The sequence below is a fragment of the Bombina bombina genome, chromosome 1 (genome assembly GCF_027579735.1).
Source record: "Bombina bombina isolate aBomBom1 chromosome 1, aBomBom1.pri, whole genome shotgun sequence".
Lineage (NCBI taxonomy): Eukaryota > Metazoa > Chordata > Amphibia > Anura > Bombinatoridae > Bombina > Bombina bombina.
In genome coordinates this window covers 1,570,308,562-1,570,327,741 of record NC_069499.1, presented here as the reverse complement: position 1 = coordinate 1,570,327,741, position 19,180 = coordinate 1,570,308,562, and the positions used below count along the sequence as shown (strand labels likewise).

At 44.6% G+C, this 19,180-nt stretch overlaps 1 protein-coding gene and 1 non-coding gene across 2 annotated transcripts in view; both read left to right on the top strand.

Annotated features, from left to right (window-relative positions):
• Positions 1–19,180, top strand: part of MYH10 (myosin heavy chain 10) — a gene marked incomplete in the record, with an annotated part of 607,379 nt that overhangs the window by 470,447 nt on the left and 117,752 nt on the right. The window contains 8 exon segments of the mRNA XM_053709890.1: positions 5,787–5,918; positions 6,262–6,468; positions 6,666–6,803; positions 7,425–7,548; positions 8,016–8,187; positions 8,321–8,533; positions 9,299–9,443; positions 9,671–9,877. Coding sequence (XP_053565865.1) covers positions 5,787–5,918; positions 6,262–6,468; positions 6,666–6,803; positions 7,425–7,548; positions 8,016–8,187; positions 8,321–8,533; positions 9,299–9,443; positions 9,671–9,877 — 1,338 coding nt within the window.
• LOC128646383 (U5 spliceosomal RNA) lies at positions 17,716–17,827 on the top strand. Its single transcript, XR_008400313.1, has one exon. It is a non-coding gene; the product is annotated as a U5 spliceosomal RNA (small nuclear RNA).

Here is a 19,180-nt window from a genome sequence, read left to right as displayed (position 1 = left end):
TTATTTTCAAATAGTGCTGGTACGTACTATTTACTCAGAAACAGAAAAGAGATGAAGAATTCTGTTTGTATGAGGAAAATGATTTTAGCAACCGTAACTAAAATCCATGGCTGTTCCACACAGGACTGTTGAGAGCATTAACTTCAGTTGGGGGAACAGTTTGCAGTCCTTTGCTGCTTGAGGTATGACACATTCTAACAAGACGATGTAATGCTGGAAGCTGTCATTTTCCCTATGGGATCCGGTAAGCCATGTTTATTACGATTGTAAATAAGGGCTTCACAAGGGCTTATTTAGACTGTAGACATTTTTTGGGCTAAATCGATTGATATTAACACTTATTTAGCCTTGAGGAATCATTTATTCTGGGTATTTTGATATAATTATATCGGCAGGCACTGTTTTAGACACCTTATTCTTTAGGGGCTTTCCCAAAGCATAGGCAGAGTCTCATTTTCGCGCCGGTGTTGCGCACTTGTTTTTGAGAGGCATGGCATGCAGTCGCATGTGAGAGGAGCTCTGATACTGATAAAAGACTTCTGAAGGCATCATTTGGTATCGTATTCCCCTTGGGTTTGGTTGGGTCTCAGCAAAGCAGATACCAGGGACTGTAAAGGGGTTAAAGCTTAAAACGGCTCCGGTTCCGTTATTTTAAGGGTTAAAGCTTCCAAAATTGGTGTGCAATATTTTCAAGGCTTTGAGACACTGTGGTGAAAGTTTGGTGAATTTTGAACAATTCCTTCATGTTTTTTCGCAATTGCAGTAATAAAGTGTGTTCAGTTTAAAATTTAAAGTGACAGTAACGGTTTTATTTCAAAACGTTTTTTGTACTTTCTTATCAAGTTTATGCCTGTTTAACATGTCTGAACTACCAGATAGACTGTGTTCTGAATGTGGGGAAGCCAGAATTCCTATTCATTTAAATAAATGTGATTTATGTGATAATGACAATGATGCCCAAGATGATTCCTCAAGTGAGGGGAGTAAGCATGGTACTGCATCATTCCCTCCTTCGTCTACACGAGTCTTGCCCACTCAGGAGGCCCCTAGTACATCTAGCGCGCCAATACTCCTTACTATGCAACAATTAACGGCTGTAATGGATAATTCTGTCAAAAACATTTTAGCCAAAATGAACCCTTGTCAGCGTAAGCGTGGATGCTCTGTTTTAGTTACTGAAGAGCATGATGACGCTGATATTAATATCTCTGAAGGGCCCCTAACCCAATCTGAGGGAGCCAGGGAGGTTTTGTCTGAGGGAGAAATTACTGATTTAGGGAACATTTCTCAGCAGGCTGAATCTGATGTGATTACTTTTAAATTTAAATTGGAACATCTCCGCATTTTGCTTAAGGAGGTATTATCCACTCTGGATGATTGTGAAAATTTGGTCATCCCAGAGAAACTATGTAAAATGGACAAGTTCCTAGAGGTGCCGGGGCTCCCAGAAGCTTTTCCTATACCCAAGCGGGTGGCGGACATTGTTAATAAAGAATGGGAAAGGCCCGGTATTCCTTTCGTCCCTCCCCCCATATTTAAAAAATTGTTTCCTATGGTCGACCCCAGAAAGGACTTATGGCAGTCAGTCCCCAAGGTCGAGGGAGCGGTTTCTACTTTAAACAAACGCACCACTATTCCCATAGAGGATAGTTGTGCTTTCAAAGATCCTATGGATAAAAAATTAGAAGGTTTGCTTAAAAAGATGTTTGTTCAGCAGGGTTACCTTCTACAACCCATTTCATGCATTGTCCCTGTCACTACAGCCGCATATTTCTGGTTTGATGAACTGATTAAGGTGCTCGATAGTGACTCTCCTCCTTATGAGGAGATTATGGACAGAGTCAATGCTCTCAAATTGGCTAATTCTTTCACTCTAGACGCCTCTTTGCAATTGGCTAAGTTAGCGGCTAAGAATTCTGGGTTTGCTATTGTGGCGCGCAGAGCGCTTTGGTTGAAATCTTGGTCGGCTGATGCGTCTTCCAAGAACAAGCTACTAAACATTCCTTTCAAGGGGAAAACGCTGTTTGGTCCTGACTTGAAAGAGATTATCTCTGATATCACTGGGGGTAAGGGCCATGCCCTTCCTCAGGATCGGCCTTTCAAGGCAAAAAATAGACCTAATTTTCGTCCCTTTCGTAAAAACGGACCAGCCCAAGGTGCTACGTCCTCTAAGCAAGAGGGTAATACTTCTCAGGCCAAGCCAGCTTGGAGACCAATGCAAGGCTGGAACAAGGGAAAGCAGGCAAAGAAACCTGCCACTGCTACCAAGACAGCATGAAATATCGGCCCCCGATCCGGGACCGGATCTGGTGGGGGGCAGACTCTCTCTCTTCGCTCAGGCTTGGGCAAGAGATGTTCTGGATCCTTGGGCGCTAGAAATAGTCTCCCAGGGTTATCTTCTGGAATTCAAGGGACTTCCCCCAAGGGGAAGGTTCCACAGGTCTCAGTTGTCTTCAGACCACATAAAAAGACAGGCGTTCTTACATTGTGTAGAAGACCTGTTAAAAATGGGAGTGATTCATCCTGTTCCATTGAGAGAACAAGGGATGGGGTTCTACTCCAATCTGTTCATAGTTCCCAAAAAAGAGGGAACGTTCAGACCAATCCTAGATCTCAAGATCTTAAACAAATTTCTCAAGGTCCCATCTTTCAAGATGGAAACCATTCGAACTATCCTTCCTTCCATCCAGGAAGGTCAATTCATGACCACGGTGGATTTAAAGGATGCGTATCTACATATTCCTATCCACAAGGAACATCATCGGTTCCTAAGGTTTGCATTCCTGGACAAACATTACCAGTTCGTGGCGCTTCCTTTCGGATTAGCCACTGCTCCAAGGATTTTCACAAAGGTACTAGGGTCCCTTCTAGCTGTGCTAAGACCAAGGGGCATTGCAGTCGTACCTTACCTGGACGACATTCTGATTCAAGCGTCGTCCCTCCCTCGAGCAAAGGCTCACACGGACATCGTCCTGGCCTTTCTCAGATCGCACGGCTGGAAAGTGAACGTGGAAAAGAGTTCTCTATCCCCGTCAACAAGGGTTCCCTTCTTGGGAACAATTATAGACTCCTCAGAAATGAGGATTTTTCTAACAGAGGCCAGAAAGACAAAGCTTCTGGACTCTTGTCGAATACTTCATTCCGTTCCTCTTCCTTCCGTAGCTCAGTGCATGGAAGTGATCGGGTTGATGGTAGCGACAATGGACATAGTTCCTTTTGCGCGCATTCATCTAAGACCATTACAACTGTGCATGCTCAGTCAGTGGAATGGGGACTATACAGACTTGTCTCCAAAGATACAAGTAAATCAGAGGACCAGAGACTCACTCCGTTGGTGGCTGTCCCTGGACAACCTGTCACGAGGGATGACATTCCACAGACCAGAGTGGGTCATTGTCACGACCGACGCCAGTCTGATGGGCTGGGGCGCGGTCTGGGGATCCCTGAAAGCTCAGGGTCTTTGGTCTCGGGAAGAATCTCTTCTACCGATAAATATTCTGGAACTGAGAGCGATATTCAATGCTCTCAAGGCTTGGCCTCAGCTAGCGAGGACCAAGTTCATACGGTTTCAATCAGACAACATGACGACTGTTGCGTACATCAACCATCAGGGGGGAACAAGGAGTTCCCTAGCGATGGAAGAAGTGACCAAGATTATTCTATGGGCGGAGTCTCACTCCTGCCACCTGTCTGCTATCCACATCCCGGGAGTGGAAAATTGGGAAGCGGATTTTCTGAGTCGTCAGACATTGCATCCGGGGGAGTGGGAACTCCATCCGGAAATCTTTGCCCAAGTCACTCAACTTTGGGGCATTCCAGACATGGATCTGATGGCCTCTCGTCAGAACTTCAAAGTTCCTTGCTACGGGTCCAGATCCAGGGATCCCAAGGCGGCTCTAGTGGATGCACTAGTAGCACCTTGGACCTTCAAACTAGCTTATGTGTTCCCGCCGTTTCCTCTCATCCCCAGGCTGGTAGCCAGGATCAATCAGGAGAGGGCGTCGGTGATCTTGATAGCTCCTGCGTGGCCACGCAGGACTTGGTATGCAGATCTGGTGAATATGTCATCGGCTCCACCTTGGAAGCTACCTTTGAGACGAGACCTTCTTGTTCAGGGTCCGTTCGAACATCCGAATCTGGTTTCACTCCAGCTGACTGCTTGGAGATTGAACGCTTGATTTTATCGAAGCGAGGTTTCTCAGATTCTGTTATCGATATTCTTGTTCAGGCCAGAAAGCCGGTAACTAGAAAGATTTACCACAAAATTTGGAAAAAATATATCTGTTGGTGTGAATCTAAAGGATTCCCTTGGGACAAGGTTAAGATTCCTAGGATTCTATCCTTCCTTCAAGAAGGATTGGAAAAGGATTATCGGCAAGTTCCCTGAAGGGACAGATTTCTGCCTTGTCGGTGTTACTTCACAAAAAACTGGCAGCTGTGCCAGATGTTCAAGCCTTTGTTCAGGCTCTGGTTAGAATCAAGCCTGTTTACAAACCTTTGACTCCTCCTTGGAGTCTCAATCTAGTTCTTTCAGTTCTTCAGGGGGTTCCGTTTGAACCCTTACATTCCGTTGATATTAAGTTATTATCTTGGAAAGTTTTGTTTTTAGTTGCAATTTCTTCTGCTAGAAGAGTTTCAGAATTATCTGCTCTGCAGTGTTCTCCTCCTTATCTGGTGTTCCATGCAGATAAGGTGGTTTTACGTACTAAACCTGGTTTTCTTCCAAAAGTTGTTTCTAACAAAAACATTAACCAGGAGATTATCGTACCTTCTCTGTGTCCGAAACCAGTTTCAAAGAAGGAACGCTTGTTGCACAATTTGGATGTTGTTCGCGCTCTAAAATTCTATTTAGATGCTACAAAGGATTTTAGACAAACATCTTCCCTGTTTGTTGTTTATTCAGGTAAAAGGAGAGGTCAAAAAGCAACTTCTACCTCTCTCTCTTTTTGGATTAAAAGCATCATCAGATTGGCTTACGAGACTGCCGGACGGCAGCCTCCCGAAAGAATCACGGCTCATTCCACTAGGGCTGTGGCTTCCACATGGGCCTTCAAGAACGAGGCTTCTGTTGATCAGATATGTAGGGCAGCGACTTGGTCTTCACTGCACACTTTTACCAAATTTTACAAGTTTGATACTTTTGCTTCTTCTGAGGCTATTTTTGGGAGAAAGGTTTTGCAAGCCGTGGTGCCTTCCATTTAGGTGACCTGATTTGCTCCCTCCCTTCATCCGTGTCCTAAAGCTTTGGTATTGGTTCCCACAAGTAAGGATGACGCCGTGGACCGGACACACCTATGTTGGAGAAAACAGAATTTATGTTTACCTGATAAATTTCTTTCTCCAACGGTGTGTCCGGTCCACGGCCCGCCCTGGTTTTTTAATCAGGTCTGATAATTTATTTTCTTTAACTACAGTCACCACGGTACCATATGGTTTCTCCTATGCTATTATTCCTCCTTAACGTCGGTCGAATGACTGGGGTAGGCGGAGCCTAGGAGGGATCATGTGACCAGCTTTGCTGGGCTCTTTGCCATTTCCTGTTGGGGAAGAGAATATCCCACAAGTAAGGATGACGCCGTGGACCGGACACACCGTTGGAGAAAGAAATTTATCAGGTAAACATAAATTCTGTTTTTACCCACAATACCATAGCAAACATACTGAACTTAATCACAATTATATAGAAGGTATTTACCTGCAAAAAGCTGTAAAAGAAACCTTTAAGTAATTTATTTCATGTTGAATTGCTTCTGACAGCAAATGGATGGTCTTGTGTTGTTTTACAGGTAAAACCTCTGCTACAAGTTACTCGTCAGGAGGAGGAACTTCTGGCCAAGGATGAGGAGCTACTGAAAGTGAAGGAGAAGCAGACAAAGGTTGAGAGCGAGCTCATAGAGATGGAGAGAAAACACCAGCAGGTAAGTAAAAAAGACTCTTTGTGACATCCAACTTAAGACTTTATTGGGTTTGAAATTTTGTTGTACATTAGTATATCTTTTTGACAGATCGAGTCTCTGTTTGGTGGTTGATTTTTCACCCTTATTAGCCTGCAGTAGAGTCACAAAGCAATATGATTTTTTTTTTGCAGCTGTCTTTCAGCCAAGAGGTTAAGGAAATTGGCAAAGTTAGATAGAGGAAACTTTAACTTCTGTGTAACATTAAATACGAGCTGTCAAACAAGAGATACATGTAAAGAATTATAGTACAGAACAAGTGCTTGGTGCATTGTTCATAGCCTCCCGTTATTGTCTCCTTCCTCAGCTGGTAGAGGAGAAGAACATCCTTGCTGAGCAGCTTCACGCTGAGACTGAGCTCTTTGCTGAGGCAGAGGAGATGAGGGCCCGGCTGGCTATCAAGAAGCAGGAGCTGGAGGATATCCTTAGGGATCTAGAGATTCGTATGGAAGAGGAGGAAGAGAGAAACCAGATCCTACAGAATGAGAAGAAGAAGATGCAGACTCACATCCAGGTGTGTGATACCACTTGTGTGACTAGCAGCGTGCAGTTGCTGTGTTGTATTGTACAGTTCTGAAGTGGCATTTCTTAATAATTAGATTTTTAGGCTCTGCACAGGGTGAGAGTGGTCAGATGAGAAATACAGAGATGATTTTTCATATCTGACACACAGACTGACAGCTGTAGTATGGTGTCTTCTGCTGTATTTAGGATCTGGAAGAGCAACTGGATGAGGAGGAGGCTGCACGGCAGAAGCTACAGTTAGAGAAAGTAACTGCTGAAGCTAAAATTAAGAAGATGGAGGAGGACATCTTGGTGTTGGAGGACCAGAACTCAAAGTTCCTTAAGGTAAGTAGACCTCAGTCCAATTTTATCAAGGAAGAAGACTGACTGGGCCCCAATTAACCAAGAAACAGATCTTTAGCAGTTTTTTCAGATAATCCTTTATACAAACATTGTTTCACTTGTTTGTTTGTTTTTCTGATGTGGACATGGTGACTGGCAGTTATTTTCTTTACATATACATTATACAATACTGAATACAGGGATGTATAGATTTGGAGAAGATAGTTACCAATATTAACATTAACACAGCAAGGAAATACATTTTAGAGAAAAGTGTTAGACACCCTCTGACATTGGCGGGGTTGTAACATAGTAGATGAGGTTGAAAAAAGACCGAAGTCCATCAAGTTCAACCTATACAAATCTAATATACTTACCAAAAAAGCTCCAGTTGAGCTTAAATTAATCCCACTAAAAGGTGATCCATTTAATATTGTGTTCTGGCTTTACATATGAGCGATCTGTTATAATAGCACCTTATGTATTTTATGGTCAAATAAGCATGTGAGGTTTCAGAGTAAGTAGAAAAGTTTGGTTGAAACTTTGTATTGTGTTGGAATATAATTATAAGGAATTGCTCTTTTCTATGAGAAGTCACTTATTTGCTTTAAACAAATATCTTAGGAGAAGAAACTAATGGATGAGAGGATTGCTGAGTGCACCTCTCAGCTGGCAGAGGAGGAAGAAAAAGCCAAAAACTTGGCTAAACTGAAGAACAAGCAGGAGATGATGATTACCGATCTGGAAGGTATGTGTATGGTGTCATAATATACAGTGGAGCATTATCTCCTACAGTACATTCATATCTTGTGTGAAATACCAGACTTGTTTCATCTTAAAAGGATAGTCTAGTCATAATTAAACATTCTCATGATTCAGATAGAGCATGCAATTTTAATCAACTTTCTAATTTACTCCTATTATCAGTTTTTCTTTGTTCTCTTGATATCTTTATTTGAAAAAAAACAAGAATGTAAGCTTAGGAGCCAGCCCATTTTTGATTCAGTGCCTGGGTAGCGCTTGCTGATTGGTGGCTACATTTAAGAAATGTAGTCATGGGTGGTGGACCTGGTAATTTTTGTTGCATTTCAGATATTTTCTCTCATTTTCGCTTTACCTGCATAGAGTCTCATCCATATTTGTTTTTAATCTTTCTCTCCTTTTTTTCACCACTTATTTTACTTCTCTCCTTTTCTTACTCTTTCCATTATACAGAGAGACTCAAGAAGGAAGAGAAAACGCGTCAAGAGCTAGAGAAGGCAAAGCGAAAACTAGATGCAGAAACCACAGACCTGCAGGACCAAATTGCTGAGCTGCAGGCTCAAATTGAGGAGCTTAAGCTGCAGTTGGCCAAGAAAGAGGAGGAGCTACAAGCAGCATTGGCCAGGTGAGTTGAGAACCGGAATGGGATTGATGGCACAATTGGGCTATTTGATTTCGCTTACTAGGCATAACTTTTAGTCTCTTAGCTCTTAAACATGGAAGCAGCCTGCAATCATATTCTATCTCTCTGTCTGCAGGGGAGATGATGAGGTAGTGCAGAAGAATAATACTCTGAAACTGGTGCGGGAGCTGCAGGCTCAGATTGCTGAGCTGCAGGAAGATCTGGAATCAGAAAAGACCTCACGTAATAAGGCTGAAAAGCAAAAGCGAGACCTGAGCGAGGAGCTGGAGGCACTGAAGACTGAGTTAGAGGATACCCTGGATACAACTGCTGCCCAGCAGGAGTTAAGGTATTCTATGTAATACAGCTGATAAGAACCAAAGGCCCATCAAGTCTTCTCATGTTTGGTAGTTGTTCAACCATAGCCCTTGTTAATGGTGTCAATTTAATGAATATATATATATATATATATATATATATATATATGTATATGTGTGTGTGTGTGTGTGTGTGTGTGTGTGTGTATGTATGTATATATATGTATGTTTGTATGTGTGTATATATGTGTATGTATGTATATATGTATATGTGTGTATATATGTATGTATGTGTGTATATATGTATGTATGTATGTATATGTGTATATATATGTATGTGTATATGTATGTATATATGTATATGTGTGTATGTATGTGTGTATATATGTGTGTATATATGTATATGTGTGTATATATGTATATGTGTGTATATATGTATGATGTATGTATGTATATATGTGTATATATGTATGTATGTGTGTATGTATGTATGTGTGTATGTATGTATATATGAATGCAGAAGGCGCCGGATTTCTTCTTGTGAAAGTGCAACATTCTGAAATCTGGATTTAATTCTTAGTGTGAGAGCTGAATTCCGCAAGCTGCCGACTTCTTCTGCATTCATTTGCACCTGAAACCTCAAAGTGCACGTCTTTTTTCAACCTTTGGAATAGCCATTTATATATATAAATATATATATATATATATATATATATATATATATATATATATATATATATATATATATATATATATATATATTGTAATGGTTTAAATTAAAAACAATTCTCTCTTAGGACCAAGAGAGAACAGGAAGTGGCAGAATTAAAGAAAAACATTGAAGAAGAGACCAAAAATCATGAAGCTCAAATTCAAGAGATGAGACAGCGGCAGGCAACGGCCCTGGAGGAGCTGTCAGAGCAGCTAGAGCAGGCCAAGAGGGTAAGAGAGAGCCTGACATTACATGGTTAACACAGTGGGCTGAGGTCTGTGCCAGGCCCAGACGTATGGGTACTCGCGATATTCATGTGTAATGCTTCAATTCTGATTTCTACAACCAGCAGTAACAGCTACTGTAACGATCTATAGTCTGCTTTTCACTGCTTTTTGGGAAGAGACGTCTCCTGTTTCACTTGTGTTGAGCTGATTTTGTATCTATTTCTGTGCAGTTAAAAGTAAACCTGGAGAAAAACAAACAGACCCTGGAATCTGATAACAAGGAGCTGACTGTGGAGGTGAAGACTTTGCAACAGATGAAAGCCGAATCAGAGTACAAGAGAAAAAAACTGGAAGGGCAGGTGCAGGAGCTGCATACCAAGGTGTTGGAGGGAGACCGCCTACGGGCAGAGATGGTGGATAAGACCAGCAAATTGCAGGTACTGTTTACACCAGCATGAATAGCAACACAATGTGTTAAGGTTATCTTACTACATCTTAGGAGTATGTGCTGTTTATTTCTTGCAGAAAAAGGTTTGCTTTGATTTCTAGGTATTAGGGCTAAGGTTGGCTGTGGCTCTGTAGATGAACTTGTACAGCGCCAGCTGTGAAGTACAGACTCTTGAGTTGCAGGTTTCAGTGGTGTCTCTCTGGTGCCACCTGTAGGTCATATAAATAATTTGTACTGCACCAAAAAAAAGCAAAGAACTTTCTTTATATAATAATCTGATTTATGCTTTTTTTTGTTGCATCTGTATTCCTTGGTGTGCTTTATTGGAGGACTTTCTGGGTTTTGTTTTCTACATTAATGGGGAGAGTCCACAGCTGCATTCATTACTTTTGGGAATTCAGAACCTGGCCCCCAGGAAGAGGCAGACACACCCCAGCCAAAGGCTTAAATACCTCCCCCACTTCCCTCATCCCCCAGTCATTCTTTGCCTTTCGTCACAGGACGTTGGCAGAGAAGTGTTGGAAGATTTAACCCCTTAATGACCACAATGTACCCTGTATGTCACTGGTCGTTAAGGGTTTTTACAGGACATAATAGCACAAGTCTAGCAAGAACACGCTATTAATGCACTCCCTCCAGCAGGCTTTGTGGAATAGAGCAGTCTCAACGCTGGTAGCAAGACCGCGCTATATAACAATCAAGTCCCAAAAAAAGGCCAGCGACATACAGGGTACGTCGCTGGTCCTTAAGGGGTTAAGATAGTCTCTTATGGATGGTAGTACTCTTCGAAATGGGACTGGAGTTTTAAGTAATCCTGTCAGCCTCTCAGTGAGAGCATGGATGAATGTTAGAGTCCGTAGATGCAGAGAGAGTCTTTCTGCGAAACCATCCCGACTCATGTTAACAGCTCCTTAGCAATCAGCGTTGACGAGTTTCGCTCCCTGCTTTCTTCACTCAAGTCCATGTCAGAAGTGAAGCTAATACTATCTGTCACACTCGAAGGGCCGTGTTCCTGTTCCACCGCATAGATTCACGTAAGATCGTTTCATTTTACTTTGATGATGTGAATGTAATGTAAACGAAGAAGTCAGCATCTCAGTGGGACTCCTGTATCTTATGGAATCATGGGTTAATATCTCCTGAGGGGGGTTATTGAACAGGGGGGACTTTAATAATGTTTGTTATTTGATTGTGTCTGCTAATGTGTAGTGTAAATTGGGCTTGTGGCTATATCGGAACATAACAGCCTTTTTGTCAGGCTGCACGGCCCTGGTGGCCTTGGCATGCTTTTTCTGGTCTGCACGGTGTACCTTGTGACTAGGCTTGCTCACGTTCTGTTCTCCTCTATTTCTGTATTCCTGACCGTGTGGCGACGGAGAGAATCTGTTCGCTAGCTGTCTGGGTCACAGGAGGTGGTGAGTGCCCCAGCCATTGGGGGGTGTAGGCCGCTTGTTTCCTCCAGAGGTTATGGCACGGTTCCACATTGGCGCATTTACATCTTCCAGAGAGGGAGGTGTTGCTGAGATACTGTCCGTGTTCTGCTAACCAGGGCTCGTCAGGCGTGGGATCGTCTGGGTCAGGTCAGCCATCTGGGGAAGCGGTTTCCTCTGAAGCTTCAGGGGTCCAACCCTCGGGCCAGGGTCGTCACTTGCCCCGGGGGAGGTAAGTCTTGTTTTTTGTTATAGAGTGGCGCTCCTTCGTGTCCTGCTGCGGCATGTTTTGACAATGCTGGAGGATCTCAGTCCTAATAGGTTGGGGGATCCGCGGTCTTCTGTTCCAGACGGCAAGCTGGGTTAGACGTGTGGGGATGCAGTTATTCTCCTTATCGTCTCCAATTTCCTTTTTTTGGGGGTATCTTATTCCAGTTCTGAGCTTTGAAGGAATGGGGTCTCTGATTGGCTGGTCCTGTTAGTGTACCTATTCTTCTTGGGTGTTTTATTTCTTTTGGAAGCTTATGTCTGTTATAATTTTTCCATTGGGAAACATTTCTTCTCTGGAATTTGATACTGGCGATTTTGTGGTCGCTTGAGCACTTCTGCGGAAGTCGCAGGTTAAGGTTTCAGTACATTATGTCCTTAGTTTTGTCGATCCTATGGGATCTTGATTTTCATCTAAAGGGGAGGAGAGTCCACAGCTTCATTCATTACTGTTGGGAATTAAGAACCTGGTCACTAGGAGAAGGCAAAGACACCCCAACCAAAGGCTTAAATACCTCCCCCACTTCCCTCATCCCCCAGTCATTCTTTGCCTTTCGTCACAGGAGGACGGCAGAGAAGTGCCGAAGATCGGAGTAGTCTCTTATGGAGGGTAGTACTCTTCGGAATGGGACTGGAGTTTTAAGTAGTCCTGTCAGCCTCTGTGAGAGCATGGGTGAAAGTTAGAGTCCAGAGATGCAGGGAGAGTCTTCCTGCGAACCCATCCCGACTCATATTAACAGCTCCACAAGCAATCAGCGTTGACCAGTTTTGCTGCCTGCTTTTTACACTCAAGTCCATGTCAGGAGCGAGGCTACTAACCTGTCATACTTGAAGGGCCGAGTTCCTGTTCCACAGCTTGGATTCTGATAAGATCGTTTCATTTTTATTACACAATGATAACATGGAAGACAGGGTCACAGTGTGGCGCCTTTTATCTTTAAAGAATCAAGTGTTAATATTCCTAAAAAGGGGATTATTGAACAGGGGGGTTTATACATGATATTGTTGTATCATTGCTGCGTTGTGTGTGAGATTAGGCACTGGCAATGTGTGTAACTTTCGGGTGACTTTTGGGAGTATGGCCTGGCCCTTTTTTGGCGCGTTTTCTCCTTAGGCAGGGGCGGTTCCTGCCGGGCATTCCATGTGACCGGTGTGGCTATCTACCTTTCTCTGTTGATCAGCGGCGCAGGAGACGAAACGGTTTCTGTAGTCCGGGTCATAGGAGGTGGTAAGTGCCCCGGCCTTTGTAGGTTATAAAGGTGCCTATTTATTAAGTTAATCTAGTCCTTAATATTAGTGCAAGCTATGGCGGACTCTGACGCGTTAGAAGGCTCGCCCTCTTTAACTAGGTCTCATTCCTGTGTTTATTGTGAGGAGGTTCTGGTTGATCAGCCTGCTCAACTATGTTCCACATGCCTTAATAAAGTTACGACATCTAAGAGCAAACGGATGTATAGTACTACTGTGCCGTCCACCTCGGAGGAGTCCCCGTCCCGTGAGGTGCGTTCCCTGCATCCTTCTCCTATTGCACATGCAGCGCCCCAGAGTCCAACCATTACTCCTGCAGGAGAGATTCGTTGGCCGTCAGATTTTGCGGATCAACTGCAAACGGCGGTATCGAAAGTGATCCATGCCTTACCACGTTCTGCTAAGTCCAAGCGTAGGGTGTATCATGGCGGCCCGGCCCAGGGGTTTGTCTACGTCTGTGGAAAGGTGTTCTACGATGACGAGGCCCACTCTGACTCTTCGGAGAAGTCCTCTTCTGGGTCGGAGTCCTGTCATCTAAACCTGCGGCGGAGGAGCCTGACTTTAGGTTTAGGATGGAAAATTTGCGCTTTTTGGTGAGGTAAGTGCTTGTTACTCTGGAGGTTCTGGAACCAAAACTTCCAGATGAACCTGCGATTCCTAAGCTTGATAAGGTATATGTGGACAGGGGGGTGCCTCAGGCCTTCCCAGTTCCTGTTAAGATGGCAAATATTAAGATTGAATTGGAGCGATTTGGTTCTTCCTTTTCCCCTTCTTCTTCCTTTAATAAACTGTTCCCCGTCCCGGGCTCTCAGCTGAAGCGGTGGGGTAGGGTACTGTCCCTAAGGTGGATGGTGCTATCTGCACGCTCGCAAAGCGGACAACTATTCCCCTGGAGGATAGTTCGTTGTTAAAAAGAGCTCATGTATTAAAAGTTGGAAAACATGTTAAGGAAAATGTTTCAACACACAGGGTTTGTTTTTCAGCCGGCAGCGGCTGTAGCCGTGGTCGCCGGAGCTGCGACATATTGGTGTGAATCCCTGTGTGAAATGGTCGAGGGGGAGACTTCCATTGACGAGATACAAGACCAGATTAAGGCGCTGAAGATTGCCAATTTTTTCATATGTGATGCCAATATGCAAATTATTCGCCTGAACGCTAAAATGTCAGGTTTTTCCGTTTTAGCTCCCAGGGCTCTGTGGCTAAAGTCTTGGTCTGCGGACATGACCTCTAAGTCGAAGCTGTTGTCCCTGCCTTTTCAAGGGAAGGTTCTGTTTGGTCCAAGATTGGATTCGATCATATCCACGGTTACGTGAGTCAAGGGAGCTTTCCTACCGCAGGATAAGAAGGCTAAGCCTAAAAGATCTACTTTTCGTCCCTTTCGTGCGGACAAGACTCAGCACCAGCAGCCCACTGCGAAAGCGGACCAGCCCAAAGGGAACTTGGAATCTGGCTCATTCTTGGAACAGGTCTAAGCAGAGCAAGAAGCCCGCCGAGACAAAATCGGTATGAAGGGGCGGCCCCCGACCGGTCTCTGGAACAAGTAGGGGGCAGATTATCTCTCTTCTCAGAAGCATGGTTACAGGACATTCAGGATCCTTGGGTTCTGGACGTTGTCGCCCAGGGATACAGGATAGGGTTCAGATCCGATCTGCCCAGGGGCAGATTCCTCCTATCAAACCTGTCTTCAAAACTGGAAAAGAGAGAAGCCTTTCTAGAATGTGTGAGAGATCTCTCCTCTCTAGGTGTCATCGTACCAGTACCCCAAGCAGAAAGGGGTCTAGGATACTATTCAAATCTTTTTGTGGTTCCACAGAAGGAGGGCACAGTCCGCTTAATTCTGGACCTAAAGTGTTTAAACAAGTTTCTGAGTGTTCCATCATTCAAAATGGAAACGATCAGATCTATTCTGCCCATAGTTCAAGAGGGACAGCCTTAGACTTGAAGGACGCTTACCTTAATGTGCCAATCCACAGGGACCCCTTCAAGTTCCTAAGATTTACGTTTCTGGACCGACACTTCCAGTTTGTGGCCCTTCCTTTTTGTCTGTTGGCACTACTTGCAGTGGCCAGAGCCAGAGGCATTGCTGTGGCGCCCTACCTGGACAACATCCTAGTCCTGGCGCCGTCACTCATCATTCGAGGGCTCTTCTTCTTTTGCTCCAATCTCACGGTTGGAAGATCAACTCAGGAAAGAGTTCCCTGATTCCCAACAACAGGGTTGAGTTCCTGGGTACGATAATAGACTATGTCCATGAAAATTTTTCTCACAGACCGTTGACACAGGAAGATTGCGTCCTCTTGTCTTGCCCTTTAGTCCTCCTCAAGCCCCTCGGTGGCTCAGTGTATGGAGGTGATCGGACTCATGGTTTCCAGTATAGACATCATTCCATTCGCTAGGTTCCATCTCAGACCTCTTCAATTGTGCATGTTGAGACAGTGGGATGGCGATCATTCAGATCTATCACAGCAGATATCCATGGATGCTCGGATCTCCCTCTCGTGGTGGATCCATCCGGAGCAACTGTCCATGGGGACATCCTTTTTGAGGCCGTCCTGGGAGATTGTCACCACGGATGCGAGTCTTACAGAATGGGGAGCTGTTTGGGGTGCTAGGATGGCACAAGGAAAATGGTCTCGGGAGGAGTCTATCCTTCGATAAATATTCTGGGACTCCGGGCAATCTACAATGCTCTGAAGGCATGGCCTCTTCTGCGGTCGTTCAGCTTCATCAGATTCCAGACCGACAACATTACCTCGGTGGCTTACGAGGAGCTCCCTAGCTATGAGGGAGGTGTCTCAGGTCTTGGAGTGGATAGAGTCCCACAGCTGCTCGCTCTCAGCGATTCACATTCCAGGTGTGGACAACTGGGAAGCAGACTTTTTCAACAGGCAACCCTTCCATCCGGGGAAATGGTCTCTTCACCCCGAAGTGTTTGTGGAGATTTGTCTCAGGTGGGGAACGCCGGAAATAGACCTCATGGCGTCCAGACTCAACAGCAAGTTACCCCGATACAGATCGAGGTCCAGGGATCCCCAGGCAGAGCTAATAGATGCCTTGGTGGTGCCTTGGGGGTTCAGCCTAGCTTAGATTTTTCCACCGTTACCACTTCTACCTTGTGTAGTGGCACGCATCAAACGGAAGCGAGCTTCGGCCATTCTGCTTGCTCCATCGTAGCCGTGGAGGATGTGGTTTGCGGATCTGGTGGGGATGTCATCCTCCCGCCGTGGAGGTTACCCTGTTGCAGGGATCTGCTGGAATAGGACCCCTTTCAACATCAAAATCTCGATTCTCTGAGGCTGACTGCGTGGAGATTGAGTGCCTAGTCTTGGCCAAGAGAGGCTTTTCGGAAAGTGTGATTGATACTCTCGTTCAGGCAAGGAAGCCAGTCACTCGTTGCATCTACCATAAGGTGTGGTGGACTTGTCCTGGTGTGAGAAGCATGGATATCCTTGGCATAAGGTGACGGTATCCAGGATTCTGTCCTTTCTCCAGGACGATTTGGAGAAGGGTCTTGCCGCTAGTTCCTTAAAGGGACATATTTCGGCATTGTCAGTCTTGTTGCATAGGACACTCACTGTGCTCCCTGACATCCAATCCTTTGTTCAGGCTCTGTCTAGAATCAGGCCTGTCTTTAGACAGTCTGCTCCCCCATGGAGCTTAAACTTGGTCCTTAAAGTTTTGCAGAGGGTTCTGTTTGAGCCTATGCATTCCATTGACATTAAGATTCTGTCCTGGAAGGTTCTCTTCCTGTTGGCCATTGCATCGGCACGCAGAGTATCTGAACTGGCTGCCTTGCAATGTGAGCCGCCTTATCTGGTCTTTCATGCGGCTAAGGCTGTGCTTCGCACCGATTTGGGGTTTCTTCCAAAGGTGGTATCTAACTGTAACATCAATTGGGAAATATTGGTTCCTTCTTTGTGTCCTAACCCTTCCTCTTCTAAGGAGAGGTTACTTCATAATCTGGATGTGGTTCGTGCCCTGAAGTTCTATCTTCAGACTACGAAGGATTTTAGACAGTCTACATCTCTCTCTGTGGTGTATTCAGGGAAACGCAAGGGGCAGAAAGCCTCTTCTACTACTTTGTCCTTTTGGTTGAGGAGCTTGATTCGCTTGGCCTATGAGACAGCGGGACATAAGCCTCCTCAGAGGATCACGGCTGATTCAACTAGTGCTTTGACTTCTTCTTGGGCCTTCAAGAATGAGACTTCTATGCAGCAAATTTGTAAGGCAGCTACCTGGTCCTCCTTACACACTTTTACTAAGTTTTACAAATTTGACGTTTTTGCTTCTACGGAAGCTGTTTTTGGAGGAGAGGTTTTGCAGGCTGTGGTGCCCCCAGATTAGGGTCCGCCTTTTCCCTCCCGGTGTCCTCTAGAGCTTGGGTATATGTTCCCAACAGTAATAAATGAAGCTGTGGACTCACTTCCCCTTTAGATGGAAAACATAAATTATGCTTACCTGATAATTTCATGTCCATCGAGGGGAGGTGAGTCCACGGCTCCTGCCTGTATCTACGATGGGCGGACCTAATTTCATTTATCTTCTGGCACCATTTATACCCTGATATTTCTCCTACTGTTCCTTGTTCCCTCGGCAGAATGACTAGGGGATGAGGAAAGTAGGGAAAGTATTTAAGCCTTTGGCTGGGGTGTCTTTGCCGCCTCCTGGTTGCCAGGTTCTTAATTCCCAACAGTAATGAATGAATCAGGTAAGCATAATTAGTTTTTTTCTGTGGCCTGGGTCAGTTTTGAATGCCCTATGTAGCAGGCTGGTCCTGGTCGGTCACTAAACTCTGTTCCTTACGGCTTATATCATCCACGTGGTGCTGGTGTAATTGGCTGTCTGGTTGGATGGTGAGCTTCTCACTCAGATGAGGAGTTAGTCTCTCTGGGTACTCTTCAGATCGAATTATGCTTTTGCTTTTTGCTAGAGTTTTCGTGAAGTGGAACTTCCATGAGCTTCAAAAAAAATTTGAGGCTCTGCCCGTGCAGGACTACATATGGAGAGGAGGCCTATTGTACCCAGGCAGGCTAGTTCTCATCTCTCCTTTTAAGAAGAAGCATCAGGGTGACTAGGTGTTCCTTACAGCGAGGTTTGCAGTTTGAAACCAGCTGCAGCTATTTGCACCTTGAATGTGTGCTCGCAAGCTGTTTCACTGATGGGTTACAAATAGCCTCGCCTAGATCGTGATTTGCAGTCGACCCGAAGGATTGCACTCATTCTTCGCTGTCCTGTTCCTATTTGTTGGTGAGGGTCCAGAGCGGATCCTGCTAAGGATTGCTCTGGGTAATGATCCTCGTCTTTTTTTAAGGTCTTCTTTGGAATTGTCCTTTTGGATCTGTTTTCCTTGATGACAGTATCTCTTCCTTCGGGTTGAGACTGTTTGGCCCTTTTTCTTTCTAATGACACGGTGAGTCCACAGATCATCTCTAATTACTATTGGCAATATCACTCATGGCCAGCAGGAGGAGGCAAAGAGCACCACAGCAAAGCTGTTAAATATCACCTCCCTTCCAGTCATTCTCTTTGCCTATGTTAAGAGCAAGGAGCTGGTAATGTTTAGGTGTCTGGAAGAAGATTCTTCAATCAAGATTTTATTATTTTTCAGCAGTGCAAGTTTGTTCTGCTTTTTCCTGGGGTTTAGCCTTTCTGTTTTAGCGGTCTCCGGATACCGAGTGGAGCAGCTCTGAGTTGAGTCCGGATATTTCTAACAATATTATCTCCGGTGGTCAGCAGGACAGGTAGGCACCTCAGCAGGGCTAACTGAGGTGTAGAGGCTGTCTGGGGTGCTCTAAGACATGCATTTATTTTTTGCAAGATAAAAAATTGTTTTAAAATTTAAAGGGACAGTAGCGTTTTTTGTGAAATAATTTAAAAGGACAAATAAAAGCATTTTATTTTTCATTTGTTTAATCTTGGGTAAAGATAGACCAAGAGGCCCTGCAGAATGTTACTTGTTCTTTATGTTTTGATGCTAATGTAGAACCACCAGTCCCTTTCTGTTCCTCATGTACTGAGAATCTAACTTTGAATCACAGGGATAGACTTTTTGATTCTGAGCCAGCATTGTCTAAGGCGGATGCTGTTCAGGGTTCTCCTGAAACTGTCCAAGATATGCCACAGCTTTCTCCTCAAATGTCCCAAACTTTATCGTGCATACATGCAGTGCCCCTCTCAAACTCTGGTTGGAGTTTCGTTGCAAGACATCGCTACCCTTATGTTTTCTGCCGTAACTGATGCGCTGTCTGCCTTTCCCATGCTGCAGGGAAAGCGCAAGAGGAAATCTAAAGATTCAGTGAGTAAGGTTTCTGACAGTTGTGATATTCTGAATGTTACTTCCCAGAAAT